Source organism: Chiloscyllium plagiosum, chromosome 18, assembly GCF_004010195.1.
Source record: "Chiloscyllium plagiosum isolate BGI_BamShark_2017 chromosome 18, ASM401019v2, whole genome shotgun sequence".
NCBI classification, from domain to species: Eukaryota; Metazoa; Chordata; class Chondrichthyes; order Orectolobiformes; family Hemiscylliidae; genus Chiloscyllium; species Chiloscyllium plagiosum.
Window position 1 is genome coordinate 48,521,405 of NC_057727.1, and position 24,447 is coordinate 48,545,851.

At 39.6% G+C, this 24,447-nt stretch overlaps 1 protein-coding gene across 7 annotated transcripts in view; it reads right to left on the reverse strand.

The window, feature by feature from the left end:
• LOC122559093 (contactin-4-like) overlaps positions 1–24,447 on the reverse strand; it is a 2,522,648-nt gene that overhangs the window by 131,859 nt on the left and 2,366,342 nt on the right. For all 7 annotated transcript variants that reach the window (XM_043708367.1, XM_043708366.1, XM_043708371.1 and 4 more), the window contains 2 exons: positions 4,874–4,944; positions 1,490–1,724 (listed from right to left, as the gene is read on the reverse strand). In XM_043708367.1, the coding sequence (XP_043564302.1) occupies positions 1,490–1,724; positions 4,874–4,944 (306 nt within the window). The remainder of the gene's footprint in view (positions 1–1,489; positions 1,725–4,873; positions 4,945–24,447) is intronic.

The following is a 24,447-nucleotide window of genomic DNA, read 5'->3' on the forward strand; positions in this document are numbered from 1 at the left end:
TGCAATTCTGGTCTCCTTCCTATCAGAAAGATGTTGTGAAACTTGAAAGGGTTCAGAAAAGATTTACAACGATGTCATCAGGGTTAGATGATTTGAGCTATAGGGAGAGGCTGAATAGGCTGGGGCTGTTTTCCCCTGGAGTGCTGGAGACTGAGGGGTGACCTTATAGAGGTTTATAAAATCAAGAGAGGCATGGATAGGATAAATAGAGAAAGTCTTTTCCCTGGGATGGGGGAGTCCAGAACTAGAGGGTGTAGGTTTTGGGTGAGAGAGGAAAGATATAAAAGAGACCTAAGGGGCAACTTTTTCACGCAGAGGGTGGTACGTGTATGGAATGAGTTGGAGGCTAGTACAATTGCAACATCATCTGGATAAGTATATGAATAGGAAAGGTTTGTAGGCTTATGGGCCGGGTGCTGGCAGGTGGGAGTACATTGGGTTGGGATATCTGGTCAGCATGGACAAGTTGGACCGAAGGGTCTGTTTCCGTGCTGTACATCTCTATGACTCTATGACAATCATGTAACAAAAAGTCCGGTCTTTCCCCCACCCAGCATCCCCCACCCCCAACAATGGAGGTAACTTTCATTTCCACAGCCAATGCTGGATATAGACGACACAATAACAGATATGGTCCACTGATGGATCAGTCAACTATTATGATGAGACAAGCTGTTCCTTTTCAAAGCATTTCCGAGTTCTGAAAAAAAGGAAATGAACTTGGAAGGTCATTGGACGCCATGCATTTCCAGTTTTATTTGCTTTTATGTCAGGTTTTCTGTACAGCGCGATATTTATTTCTACAGATTCTGTTCTCAGCCGAGTGATTAAAACCAGCGATTAAGGCAAATCACTCACCAGTGATTGGGAAATACATGAATACTGCAACCAGGCCAGTCTAACATGATGCCGAGTTAAACGCTTCTTTAGGGTCAAATGTGGCATACTTATTGGAAAAGTCATGGCAAACCGAGCTTCATATTCCACCATGGCAGATGGTGAAATGTGAATTCAGGCAAAAAATCTGGAATAAAAAGCTAGCCTATTTAAAAGACATCTGGATGGGTATATGAATAGCAAGTGTTCAGAGGGATATGGGCCAAGTGCTAGCAAATGGGACAAGATTAAGTTAGGATATCTGGTCAGCATGATGAGTTGGACCAAAGGGTCTGTTTCTGGGCTGCACATCTCTATAACTCTATTGGTGGCCGTGTAATCATTGTCAATTGTTCTCGAGACAATTCCCTTTAGGGAACACAATCAGGTCTAGCTTACAAGTGACTCCAAACTCACTGCAATATGGTTGACTTTGAATTTCCCTCTGAGCAATCAGGGATGGGCAGTGAGAAGTGCAATGCCAGAAGAGCCCTGAGAGCAAGACTCCTGTCCATTTTTGGTGTGCAAATTTATAGCACGGCAAGGAAATACAAAATTTGGGACCATAACAATTGGTGTTTTCAGATAACTGATCAAGAGTTTTGTTACTTACCCTCCTCAGCAGAATATACAATGATTACTGGGCTGTAAGGGCCTTCGCCTTTGTTATTATAGACTCCAACTTTTACTTCATAAGGAGAGAAAGGTGGCACACTTTCATTTCTAAACACGTATCTTGATGCATCTGCTGAGGTTACTGCTGCCTTCATCCAGCTTGTCGTTCCCAGCAGTCGGAAAGCAACAACATATCCAAAGCCTTCACCATTTTGTAACTCTTCAGGCACAGGCTGAGAATCAAAGATTTAAAAATTGTTACCAAAAATAAACTGCACCAACTTATTCGTATTGCACAGGATGTTTTATATAAAGTAGGAACATTTGAAATAAACTAGCAATCCAACCAAATGCAAAGAAGACAAAAACCATGGACTGTTTCGTTGTAAGGCCTAAGACTCAAACTTCGCAAAGGCCCAAGGCTTCATATTTGCTCCCAACCAGATTTGCTTTTCGAACTTATTGTACAAGACACCATAATCATATTACATTTTTTTTTGCAACCAGTAGACAAACCGATGCAACAGAACACTGTTCAAAAGTTTCCCAACACCATAGATTGTATTTGTTTTACATCAGTTTAACCCTTAAAACACTAGACACATGAAAAAGGGTTCAAACATTTTCCCAGTGGCTTAATATTATTCAATATTGACTAACTTGGGATCCTGAAGTAACACCGACTGAACATGCAGACTGTACAAGGGATTCAACACTTGAAACAAATGCAAGAGCAAAAGTCATGCTCACAATATTCTCCAAGTTATCAATATCATATGGGCTACAGCCAGAACCATAAAGTAAGAGAAAGGGTCTTCTCAATGGAGAGTTGAGAGGTATAAGGATTAAGAATTCTTGTGGGATACTTATGAACCTTAATCTTAGCATGTGCACTGCTGAGTCAGAGTTTATGGACTCAAGTCTTACTCCAACTCCCAAGCTTGAAATTGAAGTTGGCACTTTGCTGCAGTGCAGTGCTGGTGGTAATCTGATTTGTATGAACTATACTGAGACTAATTGAAGAGTTGTTAAAAAAACATCCCAAGCATTGAAGATGAGCAGCAAGTTCTCCTGTCTCTCTCGACCAAAACTGCCAAACCGTTAAATTAGGCATTTGTCTAATTAGTTCTTTGATAAATCTTACTGAGCCCAAAATGATTTTATCCAACCACAGTGTCTACACTTTGACAGTGGCTGTGAAGCTGTTTGAAAACTCCAGGTGAAATGAAAGGCATCACAAATGTGTTATTATCCATGCTTTACATCAAGAAGGACTATACTTACTGCGGGGACTGAAATACAGGATGTGATTGAAAAGAAATACTGACCACATGAATGTTAAGTGATCTGAACAGCAGCTCTCAAAATGGCCAAACATTTACATAACTTAACCTTGCAAATTACAAAGCTATCCAGAAATAAGTTATGCTGTCTGGATGTAGCCCATTAGGGCAATCAACCTTTTGATCCACAAGCCTGAATCTCTCACAGGTATTCAGGTGGATGTAGGCAAAGTCATTACCGTCAATTACTTTGAATAATGAACCCTGCCAGCTGAGGAGAAAGCCCCATCGAATATTGAGCCTATTCATTGTCAAAAGTAGACCAAGAATGTGGGTTCCCCAGCTTATAATGACCATAGTTAGTAACTGGCTACTTTGTGAATGGTGGTAACACCATACCAAGTGTAATGCCACTTGGTTGTCTTTGGCTCCCAGAGTTGAAAAAAAGTACTTTAGCCTTAGAAAGGCAAGAACGCTTTGTTGTTAATCAAATTGACCATGCTGCCAGGTTGAGAGATTTATTTCAGTAGATGCTTTGTTATACATAATCTGGTACTCCAGTGCAACCATGAATGTTTTCCCCCACACCCTCCCTAAACACTTACACATATAATTGGTTCCCAACAAATTAGTTCCGACAGTTCTTTTAGACAATACAACTATCTATCTATATTACAATATGCAAAGGTAACCCTTTGTATTTTAAAAAAAAACAACTATTCCTCCAGAGATCACAAGTAGGTTACAGCAAAAAGAGATGACATCTCTCCCACAACCACCCTCCCTGCCCACCCAGCCTTTTGATAAAAGTGTGCAGAGCCTGTGATTGATTAGCTACACCACAGATAGCATCTTCTACACAAACCAAACACTTACTGACTTCAAAGAAATCAACAGAGGTCATCTGTCAAGACTTCAAACCATCTCTGCATAGAATCTTTAAAGAAATCGCAGAACGTGGCTTAAAACTTGCTGACATATTAATCTGCAGGATCTGTATCTGACTGGCTTTTTGGGACACTTTTAATCAACTTAACATACCCTCCCTCCTTGTAAATTACTGCTGTTTGAGTGAGAGTGCCTTTTGGCTATACGTGGAACTTTCAGTTGAAACACTTTTCCTTTTCCTTTATCAGGTGTTAAGGTCAATAAATGCTATTTCCATAAAACTTACAAGAAAACTTATCTGTGTGATTCTTGTACAGTGCTGAAGCAGTTAAATACATATTAAAGTGACCAATAGCACACCAGTTGCAGTCTTTATAAGAGGTAGAAAGTCATTCTACAACTCTCCACCTTGCCATAAAAGAGACAAAATCTTTATATCTTTCTGAATCATCAGCGTCTTATTTTCATGGCCACATATAGGAGCTTGAGGAGAATCGAAAAGGGGGAAATGGTTGAAGGTACTTGATTTTTGTTGAAGCTTCTGCAACTGATTACAGCAATTAAAAACATCTCACAAAAATTTCAAAACTAGCAAAGAACCAGATTATAATTTAAAAATTAATTCATATTTTACTTTTGCAATTTAAAGTTTACCATAGTCATGCACATAGATTTAGTGTAGCAATGAATTTGTTTCTAGAACAAATGGGTAAGAGAGGCGGTAACGATATAGTCACTACAGTCCTTAACAGGAGCCTTGCTAAGTCCCTGAGGAATGAAGGCATTTCTGATGCTGAAGGCGAATGGCCTGTTTGTTGAGACTGGGTTATAATGGGCAACTGAAATCTTGAACTTACTTAATTGCTTTACAGAGTTGAATTTTCCAGAGATTTCTCAGAATTGGCTAAAATCTGCTGTTTTATTTATGTTTTAAGGACACAACGTGTCTGGCCACTGGTATAACAGATTTCACTACTAATGGGGCGATACACATGCAACATGGCTGTTGGATATTTATTGCCTTTTTTACTACAATATGTGCATTGTGATATGGAGCCAAATTTAGGATCACTGGGTAAAAGTAAATGCTGTTAAATGTATATTATTGTGCTAATTCTGTTCAATAGTTCTGTATCTCTCATGTTTTAGTAGATGAGCATTTTCTGGCATAACTCTGCATTTAAAAACTTGCAAAGATAAATTGAGCTCACCTCCCAAGTTATTACCAGTTCAGAACGACTGCCACCTCCCCCACTAACATTGGCCGGACCCATGTCAGGAACTGCAAGAAAACAAAAAGAATGGATAAGTTTAGATCACAGGAAACCAGGACAGGAAATCTGCAGTCAAGGAAAATGAAATTCCTTTCTCATTTAACAAAATTCACTAGTTTCTGCTGCTCCCAAATAAATGCAAATATGTAATAATACAATTTGTGAATGTAATATGTAATACATACAATAATCATAACAATAGCTTTATCAACCATTAAATTTGAATTTATTAATACTTAACAGCTTTAAGTTCTCAGTGCACAATTTGACCATCACATAAACAGCATAGGACATATATATGTAAACATATACAAATATTTATATTTGATATAAATATGTATTAAAAAATTAAGCATCTTGTCCTCTTAAATGAGGGAAGTGCAACTACTGAAGTATTTATATTTCTTACCGACGTTGTTGGATATTTTCAATGAATAAGCACAATAAACATGAAAATTATGAACATGAACACCTTGCTCTCGCCTGCCACCAATGAGACCAACTATCAACAGTAGAAACAGACATCAGGCTGCCTCTGTTCTGAGTATAACAAGCAGCAGTCTGCTCAAAATGAATTTTTCATTCAAGTGTCAGTAAGATGGCTGCATTCAAAGTGTGTATCTCTGGGTAGAAGTCTTATGGAAATGGCAGGCAAGAAAGGTTTATTTGTGCTTAATTGTTTTTCAATTCAAATAACTCCCCATATATTTCAAAAATCAAAAAAACAAAAAAAGAAAATTGCACACACAGTCATGTACATTTTGACTTTCACAAGTTACCCATAATACAGAATACTGTTCTCATGCACTGGTTATTTGTTATTCTCAGCAGTCTCTATATATACATTCTGTCCATAATCTTTAAATCATGCTGGTCTCTTAATGGAATGCATGTTTGCTACTAATTTGGAGATGTTCCTTCACTGGGCAAGTTCCTATATATTATGTTGCCATGATGCCCGGTTGATCTGTGGACTGTCTAGGTGATGAGCTCATGTCTTTCTGATCAACTACCTGCAGTTGAGCAACAGCTCTTCCTGTAGTACTTACATGCCTATGGTTGTGATATCTGAGATGACAACTGCATATGTGCAGGTCTCAAGTTGCTATTGGGCTGACATTTGCTGGAAATGTTGAAGATGTGAACCCAGAATGGCTCTCCAATGCTCAACTCTGACAATGGTGTGGCAATCATGTAAATTATAAATTCAATATTCTGCCATTTAACCATGACTTTGTCCCTCATGTTTGTTATAACCTCTATCTTTGAAACTTTTCTGCTATTGGAAGAGTTGTTTGGGTGCAATGTAACACTATTTTTTGTTCTAGACTACTTTCCATGCTGTCAGGAAGTATGTTTCTCTTGTTGAAGTTTGCCCTGTAAAAATCTGTGCCAGTATTGCTCAATTTCTTTTTAATTCTTCTGTCAAGTTTCACTACTGCTTCAGTCTTTCTATTTGATATGGGTAAATGTGGAGTAGGTGAACGGTGATGAATTTCCCTTTCATTTTTGAAGTGACTTAATTCTTCACTTGGGAACAGAGGACCATTGTTTTGAATGTAAGGAAATGCCATAATAGCTGGAATGTGTTTTCAGACATTCAACAGTCTCAATGGTAGCCATGAAAGTCAGCCAGTCCACCTCCCTATAGTTAGTACAGTATGGTATCCATGATTTATCTATCAGCAGCTGTCCAGAATTCTTAGCTTGATACTCAAGATAAACCCTGCCTTGACTGGCTTGGTCCTTGATGTTGCTGCTCATGTTTGGCCAGTGGAGCAGTAGTTCCCAACATTTTCAGTATTAAGGCACAAAGGATGCATAACAAATGAAATTTCCCTTCTCCTTCACAGTGTTGAATGTTGGCAGACACTGCCTTCAATAATAGATACCAAGGCTCCAGAGGAGATTGGAAGCACGGCTGCAAACAAAGATGACACATGTGTCTAAGACAGGTGATGGTGTAGACCTCTTCACACTTGCAGGAACTGAATATCTTGACTACTATACTGGTAACAGGGGGTTGGACCAGCTGACTTGTGTGGCTACCACTGAGACTATCGAATGTCTAAAAGCAAACTCAGCCATTACGACATTCCCAATATCTAACCTTGTCACCGCACATCAGTTAAAAACCACTTCAGCACAGCAGTTATCTCACCTTCCTCAGACTTGACTCAATTCTTTGGTAACCCTGCAGGGATGTATTTTAGCATCTTTCCTTGCAGCTTCTTATAGAGAGTGACTCTATTGCCTTTGTACAATATGTCATCTTGGTCTATTTGCCCTGTTGTCTCTGTATGCCCAATACGTTCAGATATCAAGATACATCCTTGATGTTCATGGGCCTGCCTTTCATCATTACCTTTTGTAACACTGGGAGAGTTGTATCTTATTAGGTAGTTTGCTTGATTTCAGCAAGGTACTTGGCTCTGTTAGATTTAATATCTCCACTGGGTTGACCGTTTTCATAGCTTGATGATTTGTTACTTCACAATGGATCTGGAAGATCTTATACATTGCCATACTATCCTCTATATTCTGAAACAGGAGTGATAACCACAAAAGCATATCTGTGATATCCACCTTGTTTTTAGGTTACATTCAGAAGGTACCTCTTTAACTGGAATAGAATTCTTTGTCGATGCTTTGGTGCAGATAATAGAAGCTCGAGGAAAATGTTTTGAAGTGTTCTGTAGTTGGAGTTGACTGTCACTTTGTCTCTTCCAAGTGCAGATTGATGAGAGTGTTCACAAGCAGACACAATGACCAGGTATGCTTTCTCAATCTGAGCACGTTGATTTTCCTGCTCTTCAGATGCTGCCTGACTTACTGTGCATTTCTGGCACCACACTCTCGACGTCATTCAGTTTATGTTAACATATAGGGTGCAATTACAACTATTCATCTTTCCTGCATTAGAGTTGCTGCATGTCTATTTTCATTGATATCACACTGCAGGGTGACGCCATCACTTACGGCATTTTTTTGAGCCCTGGCATGGGTATCACTAGTTGCTTGACTCCAGTGAACCCAATAGCACTCAGGAGTCGGTGTTGTGGTTCATACTCTCATGAAAAATTGGTCAAGAATTTCCAAATAGTTGACAAATGCAACAAATTGTCGTACTGCTTTAAAACCTTTTGGTGCTGTATCACTGCTACAGGTGTCACTTTTGCAAATTCTGTCATTTTACGGACTACTACTTGAATGCAGACTTCTTTAGTTGGAGTATTTTCTTCTCCACCTACAGGTTCTCCTGGCAAATTCCATCAAGGAGTCTCATTAGATGTTGATCATGGTCAGCATTGGCTTCATGCATTGTCTCCTCACATTCATAACAGAGCAGATCATTCAGAATAGCTTCTATTCCCGAGGATCACTATCTATTTCATGCTATCTCCTTGATATTCCTCTGGAGCAATGGAAATGACAAACAACATGTGCAATCAGTGATATCGATAGAAGAACATCCATAATATTACTAGCAAGCTGCTGCTTTCATCACTTTCACTTGCTAATCATCATCCTTTGCACCTTGGGTGGTGAAGCTGTTTGCCTTTGCAAATTGTGGCAATACTCCTTTGATGATTGGCATGGGATTGTGAAATTACTTCAGAGTCTTATTTAGATTCTTGGGTTGATGCATACTCCCAATGTTCCTGGTTTTTTCACTGCTAACCCATTCTGGAGGAGTTATCACTTGCTTAATTAACTCCTTTTTATTTCCCAGTTCTTCAATCTTGCCTTTTAGATTGGCCTTGAAGGAATTTGGAACGTTCCTCAGCAGAAATGAAATTGGTTTTAAATTCTTATCTCCTTCAAACTGATATTTTCCTGGGAGACATTTTAACTCTGCAGATACAATTTTGTATTTCTTGAAGGATCTATTCCATACTCGGTAGTTTAGTGCATTGAGACAAACATCAAATCTCTTTGAGCTTATTGAGGGCTCTTGGCCCAAGCTTCAGGCTTGCTTTAGCTGGGATAAGTGGCTTGTCCTTGCTGTCTGTAATCTGGAATTCCAAATCTTCATTCATGATTTTTCAGGGACCTGGCACTATAACCAGGGCTTTCAGCATGCTCACAGTACCATCATGTAACCTCAACCTCATTGTCAAGGGTTTCATTGTTGGGCTGCTATCTTGAGCCACTTTGCACAGAAACTTTATGTTGTTTGATATGCTCCTTTAGCAGTCCTCATTCCAACAGCTAGAAACTATTTGAGATCTATTGATTAGACTGTTGTGTGGTATAGCATGATTCATTAGAACCCTCAGCCAATATCACTCTAGGAGCTATCAGTACCTGCTTGTTGTTTTTCCTTTTAAACATACACTTGTGTTCAAAATGAATTGGCTTATTGCAGTGAGAAGACTACTATCCCTATACCCGACACATGTCCTTCTCATCTGCATGATGTACCCTGCAGTATTTGCAGCCTTCCCTTTGTCTTTCATTTTTCTGCCCTTTGAGACTGGAGTATTTGTCAGTATAATGCAAGACCTGGTCAGTTCTGACATAAATATGCTCTTTCTGCTCATTTACAACTCTAGAAGTTCTGTACTTGTCAATTGCCTTCCTGAGAGTGAATTTTTCTTCTCAGCGCAGAATCTCATATCTAATAAAATCCTGTCTTTAATTAGATCACCTTTTAAATTGTAGGATTCTGTGAGCTAAGTCAAGGAGATCTGAATGATCAATAGACTTTCTTTCATGTTGGCCCTAATATTAAGCATGTACTCTTCATAAGTTACAGTCACTTGGGATTCCAAACATGACTCAAAAGTATTTAAAATCTCTGCATTCCGATTATTTTCTGATTTCACAGAAATTCAGTGTGGAATGCATCTGAAAGATGCCTGTTTCCAACATCATTAAGAGTTAAGTGATGCACAATTGCTTTGACTTCTTAAACAAATTGCTTGCAATATTGTAATGGAAAAACAGCCAGTCTTACTTTATGCCATCTTTCATTTTGATTAGGTTCGAGAGAGAAAAAACTGCAATCATGTTTCCTTATCTGCTTTTCAGCAGTGTTCTATCTATTGTTTGTACTTTAGTTTATTTCAGCTGCCTCTACCAGCTTTCAATGCTCTGAATATTCCTATGTCACTTCACAGTCATTGTGCTTTGTTACACACTCAATCTCAGCTCTGTAGCTGACACTGTTTTGCAAACCCAACAGGCAACAGTCTGTCAGAATGGAAGTGTCAGTAAGAGTGCAGTGCGTGTTCCTCATAGGAGCAATCACATGAATTCAGCAGGCCAGGAAGGACATGATTGCATTTCAATCTGACAACCTGCAATGCCAGATTTCTGCACAGGCAGCAAGGTGAAGATCTGCACCTCTATGCATTTGCAAGTTGCATTACAACAGGGATTTTGGAGATGATTTAGGTGCCTGGCATGGAAATTTGCAGGCCTTATATAAAGTTTAAGCTGTTATTAATTTAAATACATCTTGAAATAATTTTGGTGTCATGAATTGTGTTATGTCAATAATAAGGCAACAAAACTAAAAATAGCTCTCTTCAAGCCCTTATCTCCATAATGCTCAAACAGGAAAATCATGTGCAGTATTACGCCTTTAAAAATAATTTTTCAACACTGGATTATTAAGAGCAAGAAGGGTATGGGTTTAGGCAGGATAAAAATAATATGATATGAGTTGCAATTAATTACAGATTTCCCACTTAACTATTACCATCAAGCCAGGGGATCAATACTGGTTCAGTAGAGAGTGCAGGAGGACATGCCAGGAGCAGCACCAGGCATATCTAAAACTGAGGTGTCAACCTGGTGAAGTTAACAACCAGGACTACTTGTGTACCAAATAACGTAAGTTCAGCTAGATTGAAAGAAAATTGGAAAATGCCTCCCTAAAGAAATTCAAGTGGGTGGTGTAGTGGTAGCAAGTTGGTTGAAAAGGCATCTGAACGTAAGGGGGAGTTTATAGCAGGACAGCACTAACATGAGCTGGGAAGAGCATTCGAGACTTGATCAGTGCATTAGAGACAGACACACCACCCTCACATATTAAGCCATACTTCAATACTCTGTTACAAAACCATTGAACACATGGTTATGTTTGATCGGCATTTCTGACCACATCCATCAAACCTAAATTGCTCAGCCTATTTATTACATGGCTTTCTTCTTGAACTGTGCAATAACCAAGACATTTAAGAATTAATTTTGAAATTCAATACCATATTTCATTGACTTTGCAAAATTATAAAATGAAAATCTAGTATAATACAGCTGAATGGAAATGTTTTGCTAAATAATTAATAGCAGCCATTTCAGCCTTTTTGCCAGATAGACACGTCAGCAAATAGAATTATTCTCCAGCAAAATCTTGAAACCCACAGAACAGATTATTGAAAGGGATGCTACAGTACAAAAAAGCATTCACTATTTAGTAAAGGTCATTGGATAAAACTAATCGACTCCAATCTTTATGCTCTGCACAATCTTCCTCTCACATTCAGTCCTAAATTCGGAAGAAAACTTTTGTCAAACCAAAGAATTATGTTCAAATCTTGTGCCATTTTTGTAAAAATAGGGATTTCGGGGAGGCCAGAGTTCAACCATGCTTTCTCTGTGGCAATGGCTCAGTTAGTAAGAGTTGCCTTGCCCACCAATCACCAATTTTCTCCTGTCATCTAAATTGTTGTGATCATTTGAAATTTGATGTTCTTGCCAGATGAGTGCAAGATGAAAAGTTTTGGCAACAATGTTGCTCTTTTCAACAATATTAATTCATCTGGTCGCCATGATTTGAAATCCAGAGTGTGAAAATTAACTTAGTGCAAGATATGTTTTCCTGCAAAACAAGGAACAAAATTTCAACTTGCAGATTCACGGCCAGCATATAAAATGTGTGCTTTTTTAAAAAACCTGCAAGCTAACAAACCCTATGAGTTTGCACATGAAAAATAAATTAATGGTCACGTTTCCATAAAACTAAACTTCACTTTTCAATCTTTTGAGTCAATTAATATTTACAGAAACAAAGTTTGAATTGATGCCTATGTGGCACTGGTGTGGCTGAATCTTTGAGTGTTCATTAAGTGAAGTGCAACCAACTTGTACTGAGACTTCACCTCGTGCTGTCCATCGTGTTAATTTCTAGTGGTTTGCAAAAGGACACAAATAGAATTGCCCATTTCTCACACAGAGCTTTCACATCTGGGAACTTCTCAGGCAGCCCTGGGAATTACTGCCAACATTTTCCTAGATGGGAGCAATGTACCTTTGCTGACTGAATGTTAACATGATGCTGGAGTACCTTAATGTGATTGAACATCCTACAGCAAAAGATCACTGAATCCCAAAGGGGGAGTGCAAGTGGATCCTACTGCGAGTTCCACTGAGCCTTCAATTTCATTCCATCCTAAGTCAAAGTCACGTCAACTATCACTGTGCTAAATTGGATTGATCTCAAACAGGTCTAGCAACTAATGGCTGGTCATCCATGAGGCACTGTTGGCTATCAACCTTATCTTTTGTGCTAATGTTTTGGGCTATTCCATTATTGAGGATGAGGATATTTGTGGAGCCATGATTGTATTCCAACACAATCTGTAACATCATGGCCCGGTATAACCCCCACTCAACCATTATCATCAAGCCGGGATATCAACCCTGGTTCAATGGAGAGTGCAGGAGGGCATGCCAGGAACAATACCAAGCGCATCTAAAATCAAGGTGTCAACCTGGTGAAGTTAACGCACAGGACTACTCATGTACCAAATAATATAAGCAGCGTGTGATAGACAGATTTAAGCAATCCCACAACCAATAGATTAGATCCAAGCTCTGCAGTCCTGCCATATCCAGTCATAAACAGTGGTGGACAATTAAACAACTCACTGGAAGAGGCTCCACAAATATCCTCATCCTCAATAATGGAATAGCCCAAAACATTAGCACGAAAGATAAGGCTGAAGTATTCTCAGCAATCTTCAGCCAGAAGTGCCAAATGGATGATCCACCTTGGAATCTGACAGTGGTCCCCAGCATCTCAGAGACCAGTCTGCAGAAAATTTGATTCACTCCACCTGATTTCAAGAAATGTTTGGAGGCACTGGAAACTGTAAGGGTTTTGGATCCTGATAATGTTCCAACAAATTACTGAAGACTTGTACTCCAGAACTTGTCACTACTCTCGTCAAAGTTTTTCAGTAGTTACAACACTGGCATTTATCAAACAATGTGGAAAATTGGCATGTCCTGCATACAAAAAGCAAAACAAATTCAATGTAGCTAGTTCACCCCATCAGTCTACTCTTGATCATCACTAAAGTGATGAAAGTTCTCATTAATAGTGTTTTCAAGCAGTAGCTGCTCAGCAATAACCTGCTCACTGATGCCCAGTTTGAATTCCAGTCGAGCCACTCAGCTGTTGACCTCATATAGCCTTGATTCAAACATGGACAAAAGAGCTGGATTCCAGAGGTGAGGTGAGAGTGACAGCCCTTGACATCAAGGTTGCATTTGACTCTGCTAACAAAACTGGAATCAATGGGTATCGGGGGCAAACTCTCTGCTGGTTGGAGTCATACCTGGCACATCGGATGATGGTCGTGGTTGTTAGAGGTTAGTCATCTCAGCTCCACGACTTCTTTGCAGGAGTTTCTGAGTAGACTGCCTTAGGCCCAGTCATCTTTAGCGGCTCCATCAATGATCTTCCCTCTATCATAAGGACAGAAATGGGGATTTCTGCCAACGATTGCACATTGTTCAGCAATATTTGCAATTCCTCAGATGCTGAAGCAGTCCTTGTTCAAATGCAACAAAATTTGGACGATATCCAGACTTGGGCTGATAAGTGGCAAGTAACATTCATGTCGCATAAATCCCAGACAATGACCATCTCCAGTAAGAGACAATCTAACCACTGCCCTTTGACTTTCAATCGCATTACCATCAACAAGCATCTGCTATCAACGTCTTGGGATTTACCAATGACCAGAACCTCAACAGGACTTGGAATATAAATACAATGGCAACAAGACCAGGTCAGGGGCGAGGAATACTGTGTTGAGTAACTCACTTCCTGTCTGCCCAAAGCATGTCCACCTTATTCAAGGTATAAGTCAGGAGTGTGATAGAATACTCTCCACTTGCCTGTGAGTGCAGCCTCAAGAACACTCAAGATGCTTTGACACCATCTAAGACGAAGCAGCCTGTCTGGTTGGCACCACATCCACAAACATTCACTCCCTCAACCAGTGACACTCAGTCACAGCGGTATGTACAATCTGCAAAATGTCCTTCAGAAATTCACCAAAGATCCTTGGACAGCATCTTCCAAACCCATGACCCTTTCTATCTAAAAGAAGAAGACCAGCAGATACATGGGAACAGCACCACCTGCAAGTTCCCCTCGAAGCCATTCAACATCCTGACTTGTAAATGTTTTACTGCTTCTTCTCTGTCACTGATGCAAAATCTTGGAATTCCTCCATAAGGGCAGCTTATGATCTGCAGTGATTCACCACTACCTCTTCAAGGGCAACTGGGTACGGTCACTAAATGCTGGCCTAGCTAGCAACATCCACGCCCGACGAATGAATAAAAAACTCCTTTGATTTTCCTGGTTGGTAATATCAAAGCACCTCTTCCCTTTGAACATGTCTACCCTGTCTTTCAGGCCATAACAAGTTTGGTGTGCTGTGTCACTCATCAACTGTTAAAGTGGCCATATCAGAGCTTTGAGTTTCTTTGTTTCTTAAATCCTCCATTCTTCTTTCTTTTTCTCAGTTAAATTTCCATCTTTAATCTCTTCCTTCTGGTCTCTGAATATTGCACCTGCTAACTCTCCCCTTTTTTATTAAAATGACCACATGTTTAAGTAGAGTTTGTTGCACATTTTTCAAAACAGCTGCTTTTCTTTTGGGGCAAAATCCTGAGTATCTGGAAGAAATTAGTTTTTTTTATGTTTGTCTCCACATATGACTTGTTTTGTAAAACATTTTATAATAAATGAACAAACACCACTAACCCACTGTGGTTTCTGGATTTCTCACTATTACTGTGCAAATCTGTGCTTCTCTCTTTTTCTTTCATGCACATTCCATAATTTATTAATCTAACACACAGATGACTGTAAAAGGATAGGCATGTCCTGAGAGGGTAAGTTTCAATCCAGGATTAATGTGAAAGCAAAGATTGATTTGGAAGGTAATGCTACAACTCCATTGTGTCCAAATGGGATCTTCCTTCCAACACTGCCACAAGCCATTTTCAATCAATGCAAATGAAAAGCAGATCCAACTCAGTTGTGAGGAGATTTATAGAGAGTTGTGTGTATAAAATCACTGATAACACAATTAATCTCTCCAAATAAGCCAACACTGGAAAGTGTCAATTCCAATGGTAAGATATAGTTTAGTGTTGATCACTGGGATTGTGGAGATGTTGAATATAGAGGTAGTGGGCGGCTGCAGTCAAACATCAAGGATTGGGAACTGTAATAACTTTGATAAAGAGATAGAGAGTAATATCCAGGTATGCTGATGCTACAAAGCTAGGTAGAAAGATAAACTCTGGGTAGGACATGGAGAGTTATAAGACAGGTTAAATAGGTGGGCAGCAAAATGGCAGAAATGATAGAGTGGGGAAGTGTGAAGCTGTTCACTTTGGTCATGAGAATAGAAAAGCAGAATATTTTTAAAGGGTGTGAAACTTGGAAATGCTGATGTTCAGAGAGACTTTGGTGTGATCATACAAGGAATGCAAAAAGATAGCATGTAGATACAGCAAGCATTGAGAGAAGCAAATAGCACATCAGACTTTATTACAGTACACATAGAAACAAATGGCACTACAATTGTAGAGGACTTCTATGAAACCACATTTGGTACAGTCAGTGCAGTTTTAGTCTCCGTATCTAAGGAAGGATAAACTTGCACTGGAGGTGGTGCAATGAATTCTCACTACGTTAGTCATTGTGATGAAGGCATATTCTGTGATGAGAGGCTGAGGGAATTGGGCCGATATTCTCAGAGCCAATTTCATTGAAAGACTCAAGATTCTGAAAAATGCCAAATTTCAAAAATGTTTAAAAATCTTACAGAAGCCTGAGTGACGAGGATTATGGTGAGAAATGTGTGAGAAGTTGGGAAAAGCCTTTCTTGACGTTGGGAGTACCTCATTGTATTTTCAAACAGAGTTCTGGGCATCGAGGCCATATTCTCACTCGGGAGCAGGGAGAGGCCTATTAATGTGAATGTTGTTGCTGTGAGCCTCACGAACTGCAAGTCTCACCTCACTAATATACAACCTTCTATTGTACCAGTCACCATGAGGAAATTTTACAACAGCAAAACCCGATCTGAATGATCAGAGTGGGCACCTCGTGACTGCAGCTCAGTGCTTCCTCCTCATGTTCGACACCCAGCAACAACATCTCAGGGGACTTTCTAGGGCACCTCCCGTCTGGCATTCAACATGCACCAGCCTTTCAGGGCCTGCTTGACACTTGTCCAGAACACTTCTGCACCTTCAAACTACATTTCAGCCAACAACTAGCATTGCAATGCTGCTACAAGGACATTTTGTATGCAGAGCCAGACAGCCAGCTGATGAATTGGTGCAGGCTGTGTCTCAGGATGGTTTGCTCACTCTGAGTATTGTAGCAGATATTGAGTGAGTGTGGGGAGCAAAGATGGCTGACACTGCAATGAATCAGGTGGCAACATCGGACCAGGCTGGCAGATTCTGAAGGTTGGTGCTGACTGGCAGGGAGTGGTGGAGAGGATGCACTTATCCACCAGAATCTCCAGGTACCTGCCTGGAAAACAGGGTACCAATTTCTTCTTAGCTGCCATATTCAGGGCAAAAGTCATAAACTGTGCAGGGCAACTCCACCCTGAGAGTGCTTGTCAGAGTGCAGAATGGCCTTTTAAAGATTGCTGAATACACCTAAGGCTGGAACTGACCAATTTTTAATCTTGGAGGAAAACCAGGGATATGGTGATTAGGGGAGAAAGCAAAAAGAAGGCCCAAGATCAGTCATGAACATATTCAATGGCAGGGCAGAGCAAAAACAACTGGCTGGACAACTCTCGCCACTCTTCAACCTTTTCTCTGTTGACCTGCCATTATTTTCCTATACAAATAGTAATCCAATTCTCTTTTGACAGCCATAATTAAATCTGCCTTCATCATGTTTGGGAAATGCATTTCAGATTCTAAACAATCACTGTGCAAAGTTTTCCTGTGTTTTGCTGTTGCATGTTTTACCTTGAATCAGTGCTCTTTGTTTCTCAATGCTTTCAGTAATAAGAATATTTCTTTCCTTACCTACTCGGCGCATCACTCCTCGTGATTTTGAATACCTCGATCTACTCTCCTCCCAACCTCCTCTTCTCCAAGGACAATTGCCACTGATTCTCCTCTCCAACAATATCATTTAAATGCCTTATCCTTGGAATGATCCTCATGAATTTTTTCTGCATCCTTTCTCATGCCTTCATATCCTTCCTCAGGTGTGATGCTAGAATTGAATCCAATACTCAGTTGAGGCTGAAGCAACATTTTTATCCAGCCTATCATAATTTCTTTGCTTTTTTATTCAATGACCCTATGCCAGGTCTAAGTTGGTACAGATCACCCTATGTTGTTCCTTCACAAAAAATCTGTATCAAGGACATGTCAGTTAGCAAGAAGAAATCTCTCTGGAGTGAGAACCAGATGGATTTTATTGTCTGCAGATCCTTGATTGGGGTTGTTAACAGAGGCCAATCAGGGAGCCCTGGCTGATTGATATAGACAGGGGATAGCACTACCGCACTTAGGTGGTAGTGTGGGGGTTAAATTAAAAAAAACAAAAAAACAGGTAATTATAAAAAATAATAAAAAAAGAGCTCTTAAAAAAAATAAACAGGAGTATCCCCCGTCCAAGTCTGTTTTAATTTAGATTAGATTAGATTAGATTAGATTACAGTGTGGAAACAGGCCCTTCGGCCCAACAAGTCCACACCGACCCGCCGAAGCGAAACCCACCCCATACCCCTACATTTACCCCTTACCTAACACTACGGGCAATTTAGTATGGCCAATTCACCTGACCCTGCACATCTTTGGACTGTGGGAGGAAACCGGAGCACCCGGAGGAAACCCATTCAGACACGGGGAGAACGTGCAAACTCCACACAGTCAGTCACCTGAGGCGGGAACTGAACCCGGGTCTCTGGCGCTGTGAAGCAGCAGTGCTAACCACTGTGCCACCGGGCCGCCCACATGCCACCGTGCCGCCCACCCTGCCCTCCCCTTCACTGTTTGATCACACAGCATTGCCTTTTGATGTGAAGGGCACTGCTTGTCACTGGCCACTTGGGTGTTTCTTTTCTTCCTGGTGGTGGAAATAAAAATATAGACGGGGATTCAGAGATTCTGCTGACTTCAGGGACAGGCTCTCAGCTGGCTGGTTACAGCCAGTGTACTGTGCACATGCAAATAAAGGGTGACTTGGTGACAGGATACCAGCCTCTGTGCAGTTATTTCACTCTCAATGATTATTTTGTGTCATAAAAGGTGTGAATGATGATAACAAAATTGGTGCGAAATAATGGTTTTACTTGCTGCTCATGATTGGGCCAGAGCACTCAAAATTTGAATTCTGGTCACTTCACATTTCTGAGGAAACAAGTCTTTCCACGCTGTGTTCCAGCTGAATTCTTTCCTTAGTTTTTCCAAGTGACTTTGTGAAGTTATTGGTTCAGATCTAACGCATAGTTAAACACCATGTGGAAAGATGTAAAACAATTTTTGTTTCATTCTTGGGAGAAACAATATTCTGGTGCTAGCTTGATGGAAGTTTAAGATCAATGAAGTTTTAGTTCACACACCACATGTAGAGTCAATAATTATCTTTGAAGTGAAATTGTGATGCTGTCATAAACCACAAGAACATGCAAAGCTTTAGTTTCATCTGTTAGAAGTTCTAATATACTCAGGTCATAATCACTGGAATAGACCGGTTATGCCAAATGGACTGTTTCTTTATTGCAATTTATCTAATACAGGAAATTGTTATTTCTTTGTGAACCATTCACAGTCGATGTACTGAACTTTATCCTGTTAGGTACAGCAGAGAGACTGATCGGAAGTCAGGAACACATTTGATTTAATTGTGCAATTTGAGAATGGCTGCTTAACTTTAGCTACTGCACCAGCATCTGACTTCAGAATTTGCAAACCAAGACAGAAAAAGAGGACAGATATCTCACCAAATCTGTTCAAGGATGTATTTCTAATTAAAGGGACCAAGACGAAGTTAGAATAGCTAAACTCTATACTGATTTCAGGCACAGTTGCTGGTTTTACTGCTACTGGTGGCTCACTTAGAGTCATAGAGTCATAGAGATGTTCAGCATGGAAACAGACCCTTTGATCCAACTTGTCCATGCTGACCAGATATCCTATCCTAATCTAATTCCACTTGCCAGCACCCAGACCATATCCCTCCAAATCCTTCCTATTCATATACCCATCCAGATGCCTTTTAAATCTTGCTATTGTACCAGCCTTCACCACTTCCTCTGGCAGCTCATTCCATACACGCGCCAACCTCTGTGTGAAAACAATGCTCTTCGGTCTCTTTTATATCTTTCCCCTCTCACCCTAAATCTGTGCCCTCTAGTTCTGGACTCTCCCACCTCAGGGTAAAGGCCTTGTCTATTTACCCTATCCGTACCCTTCATGATTTTATAAACCTTTATAAGGTCACCCCTCAACATCTGACGCTCCAGGGAAAACAGTCCCAGCCTATTCTTAGAGCTCAAATCCTCCAACCCTGGCAACATCCTTGTAAATCTTTTCTGAACCCTTTCAAGTTTCACAACATCTTTCCGACAGGAAGGAAACCAGAATTGCACTTCTTGTTCTTCATGAAAGATCCATGGATTACCTGCAAAAGTTGGTCACATTTCTTGGCAAAGGCTGTCAGCAGTGAAGTGCAAACCAAGCTGTGTGAAGTGCAAGCCAGGTGAAACAATTACCAAGAAATTGTAAGCCAAGTACTGAAACACACTTTCAGAGAGAGTGACATGATCAGCACATGTAACCATGGCCGCAACTTCAGTTTTACTATTCAAAGACTCCCCAGTCTGTAGGTTTCAGTGAAAAGCCTTCCCTACCTTCTGTTCATTCTGGTTCATACTGATGACTTCCACAAAGCTTGGGAAGCACAAGAACTGGTTATTAAAAGCAGAACTATGACTGTTCTGCTTGTAACAAAGGGGTGGTGAATGGCTGCTGATCATTGTCACAGTTGCCTGACCAGCTGTAGGTGAGATAGTTTAGATTTCTGATCATTTGCTACTTTTGTGATTTTAAACATTGTGCCCACACCCACACATACTTCCCATTTACAGCTAAAATTCTTCCTTATGTTGATGTATTTTCAACATTGAAGATACTCGTAGTATCAGCTATAATAAACAAAGAATGCTATTATAGAAACAGAAAATTCTAAATAAAGTGTCATATTGGACACAAAACTCTGTTTCTCACTCCACCGATGCTGCCAAAGCTGATGAGTTTCTCCAGCACTGTCTTCATTTCAGATTTCCAGAATCTGCAGGATTTTGCTTTTGTGACCAGGAATTCTGTGTTTTCAGAAGTCAGAATGACTCAGCGTGTGGTTTAAGACATTGTGTCACAGAGCACTGCATACAAATAACATACTTGGGAATGAATTAGACAACATTTTCTCCCATATTATCACACAACTGAGCTGATTTATAATCAAGTTTGCACGCAGGCTCTGGATGGAGTGTCAGTGTCCCAATATCTATAGATGCTCATTACAAAACACTGAAGGTGATGGGGAATTGATGGTGGAGCTGGAAACTGCTTGGCTCCAAATAACTGTCTAATTAGATCCTCAAGGAGCTTGTTAACTGGTTGGGAAAGGCCAGGAGCCAAAGTTCCGAGTGAAACCAAACTGTGCCATGTTAATATACAGGTGTCAAGTGCAAAATGGGAAACCATAAGTCATGTTGCTGCTATAAGTATTTTGGATTTTGTTTTACTCAGCAGGCCTAGTACTTTTACCAGTGTCCGTTTGGCTACTCATCTGCATTGTGAAGCACTGGTCTCCTTGAAACCGCAAGGCAACAAAGCCATCATCATGGGTTGCAACTTTCCTTTGTCGGCTTTGTTCTGGAACCATTTCCAGGGGCAATGAGCTCACCCCGGCCCAATTTTAGGATTTAAAAATAATATCATTGTTTGTAACACAAAACCAACATGGAGCCAGGGCACAAAAATGACTTGGGCATTGCATTTCAGATCCCAAAATAAAAATTAAGCATATTGAGTGCCAAATGGAATCAAATATACTATGTTGCCACTCACAATAATGAAGTAGGTATAATGTGGTCACCCTGGTCTTATTTTTGTATTTGCGGTGAGTTGCTTGGCACAGTCCAATGCAACTCATCAAGGTAACACTGGCCAATATTATGTCATAAAAGCTGATAGCTGGGTACATGTGTGGTGGAGGGAAAAAAGGGAGGAAAGGTTGTAATACCAAAAGTCCTCAAGCTCCAAGAGAGATAACTCAAACTTATCTTTATTGGGTCTTGATGGCTTCATTACCATAGAATTGGATCACATACTCAAACTGGCTCCAGTCCAGTACTGTATCTTGGTCACTGGACCTCAAATGGCATATCAACAGAGCCTGATAGGAATAGGCAATTTAAGAGTGTAGCTTCTTTCAAAATGATGTTGTCAGACAAAATATTGAGGCCTTCACATCTCAACTGTAACTCGGGTTGGAGGGTGCAAGTAAGCCCCAATGCAACTTTAAATTCCTCTTTACTGCACCGCCTTGTCAATTTTTTTATTAATTGTAACAAACTTGCCACATATACTATTCAGTGATGATGACATCGACAAAATGGAAACTAAACCTTTATCCTTAAAATGTTTGACACTGTGCGGAGTAGTGGTGTAAAAGTCAGGGGAGATGCCTGAAAGCAGTAGCTTAGACCGGATTGTTTTGTGAAGGAGTTCTGCTGCCTAAAATGCCACATTTCGACCTTGCCAAAGGTATTGCTGGCTGGAAAGTGACAGAAGCAGTCATGCTGTCGCCATCCTTTCGCAGTTTAAATACAGGCCTATTTTGGAGCATCATTAATGTCTACATTTACTGTGATAATACATAATCTTGTAAAGACTACAGTTGAAACTCCATTAAATTTAAGTTTAGTGGCAAAATTATCAGTAACATCTTCAAAACTGAAAAAGGCATGTCGGCTACAATTTTTGGATTTCGCAAAACGTCAATAACATAATACCAGCAATTTGAAAAAATAGTCGGGAGACTAACCAGTGTTTTTTAAATTATGTTTGGTTGGAAGGAGTGATCATTAGCTTTTTTATTGCTTATACCATTTGCTAGTAGTGTTATCGTATTTTCTGATATCAATGCTAGATATGTTGCTGCATCATCTGCATTTGATGTCTGCCTCTAGCTACTAATTTTTTTCTGACACTGAAGTGTTGAATAATTTTAATTTTCTGTGTCTCAACTATTTAATAATAATTTATAATATATTACCACAGATTATCTTCTAATATTATGATTTTATGCTAAACCCTCAGCAGTTTCTTTCCCTTAACTTACACAACCAATGTAACAAATGAAAAAGAAAGGAAGGAATTTTGTTTTTTGCTACCTTTGTTTTTGTTATGCAACCTTTATAAAATGTTTATCAAGTTCTTATGGTGTAATCTTTGCAGAAATAAATCTATAATTTCTTTTCATTATTCAAACACTGTGGAACTGGTTAAAATATTGCTCCTGGAGGCTGAGATGGGGACTGCAGCAGGGGATAGGGCTAGTGGTGGCTATTTCACCAAGAACTGGAATTCCAAATCAGACCTAAAGAGCAGCAACAAAAACAGAAATTGCCAGAGGAATACCACAACTCATCAAGTTCTGATGAACAGTCACAGGACTCAAAATGTTAACTCTGTCTTTTTTACCCCGCAGATGCTGCCAGATCTGCTGAATTTCTCCTGAAATTTCAGTCTTTGTTTCAGATTTCCAGCATCTGCAGTCCTTTGCTTTATCAAAAAGAGCAACAGTTGGCACCACAACAAAATCTAGTTGAGGTGAGAGGTTGGGGAGATTCAAACCTTAATAAAGGGAAACACGAATCATTTGGCATGTGTACTAATGAAGCTATTATTTCTTGCCAACATAAACTACAGAAGAATTGTACAATTAAGGTAATATCCAAACATCAATTTTAACTGCTATAAATACTTTGTCAATATACTTGACCTTCCATAAAGTAAATGTTTGTATAACGCGTTACCACAATGTAATAAATACACAATTCCATTGTGATATCAATAAGAACTCTTTGTCATGCATGCCTGAATAAGTATTAGTTATGTATATTCATAATTATCCTTACTATACAGTAACAAGTGATGTTGCTTCTTTTGTGAGCTGTTCAAACAGAAAATCTGTTTCTACTCTGGATTGATGTTTTTTGCAACATCAAGTTGTTTCGGGGGGCTTCTACTTAAAGCCACTTTGATGCCATCACATTGAACAACAGTACACTTTAATGAAATGATAATAGTTACCACGTTGCTAGTAATAATTATCTGATGGTCCTCAGAAAATATAGTTCAGCTGACCACTAATAAGCTTGTTTTTGAAAACCAGAAAGTTTGATTTATTCCTATCTATCTGCTGCATAGCATGCATCACATCAATGAGTACAATGACTTAATATTTCTGCAAATGGTTACATTTTGTATTTTTTCTGACGAAGCAATTCTTTCAGTTTAACATTTTCTCCCTTTCGTAATCTCATCCACTCAATTTGTTTGATCCTAAGCTTTTCCTACTTGTAGTGCACTTTCTTGGCAATACTATAATAAGCAAATAAAATTGCGCCCAAGCACTGAAAATTCACATTTTAAGACTGGCCATATCTTAGGTTAGCACTTAGAGAAACCAGTCTTAGAAAAGGGAAGTTGGTCTGGTTTCTTTGAGTTCGCAGCAATATCGGGCAGGTTTTTCTCACCTGGTAACATGACCCAATTTGAACAGTATGCTCCAATTCCACCTGAATCAGAAATAGACGAACAAAGCCTTTTGTGGAACAATGATCATACAGGATTGGGAAAAGGAGAAGACTGTGCACTTTTTTAAATAAAACAGCTGCCATATTCAGATACTTTTTAAAAGATCTAAATTTTAATGAACAATGCAGACATTATCCTGCAACTATACAAAACCCTGGTTAGACCCCACATGGAGTACTTAGAGTAGAACTGGGCACCATACCTTACAAAGGATATATTAAACTTGCAGAGATACTATGCAGGTTTACAAGCATAATATCTGGACTTCAGGGTTAAGTCATAAGATTATACAATTTAGACCTTGAATTTAGCAGGTTAAGTGGTGATCTGATCAAGGTCTTCAAGATCTTAATAGGAAAAGACAGGATAGATAAAGAGAA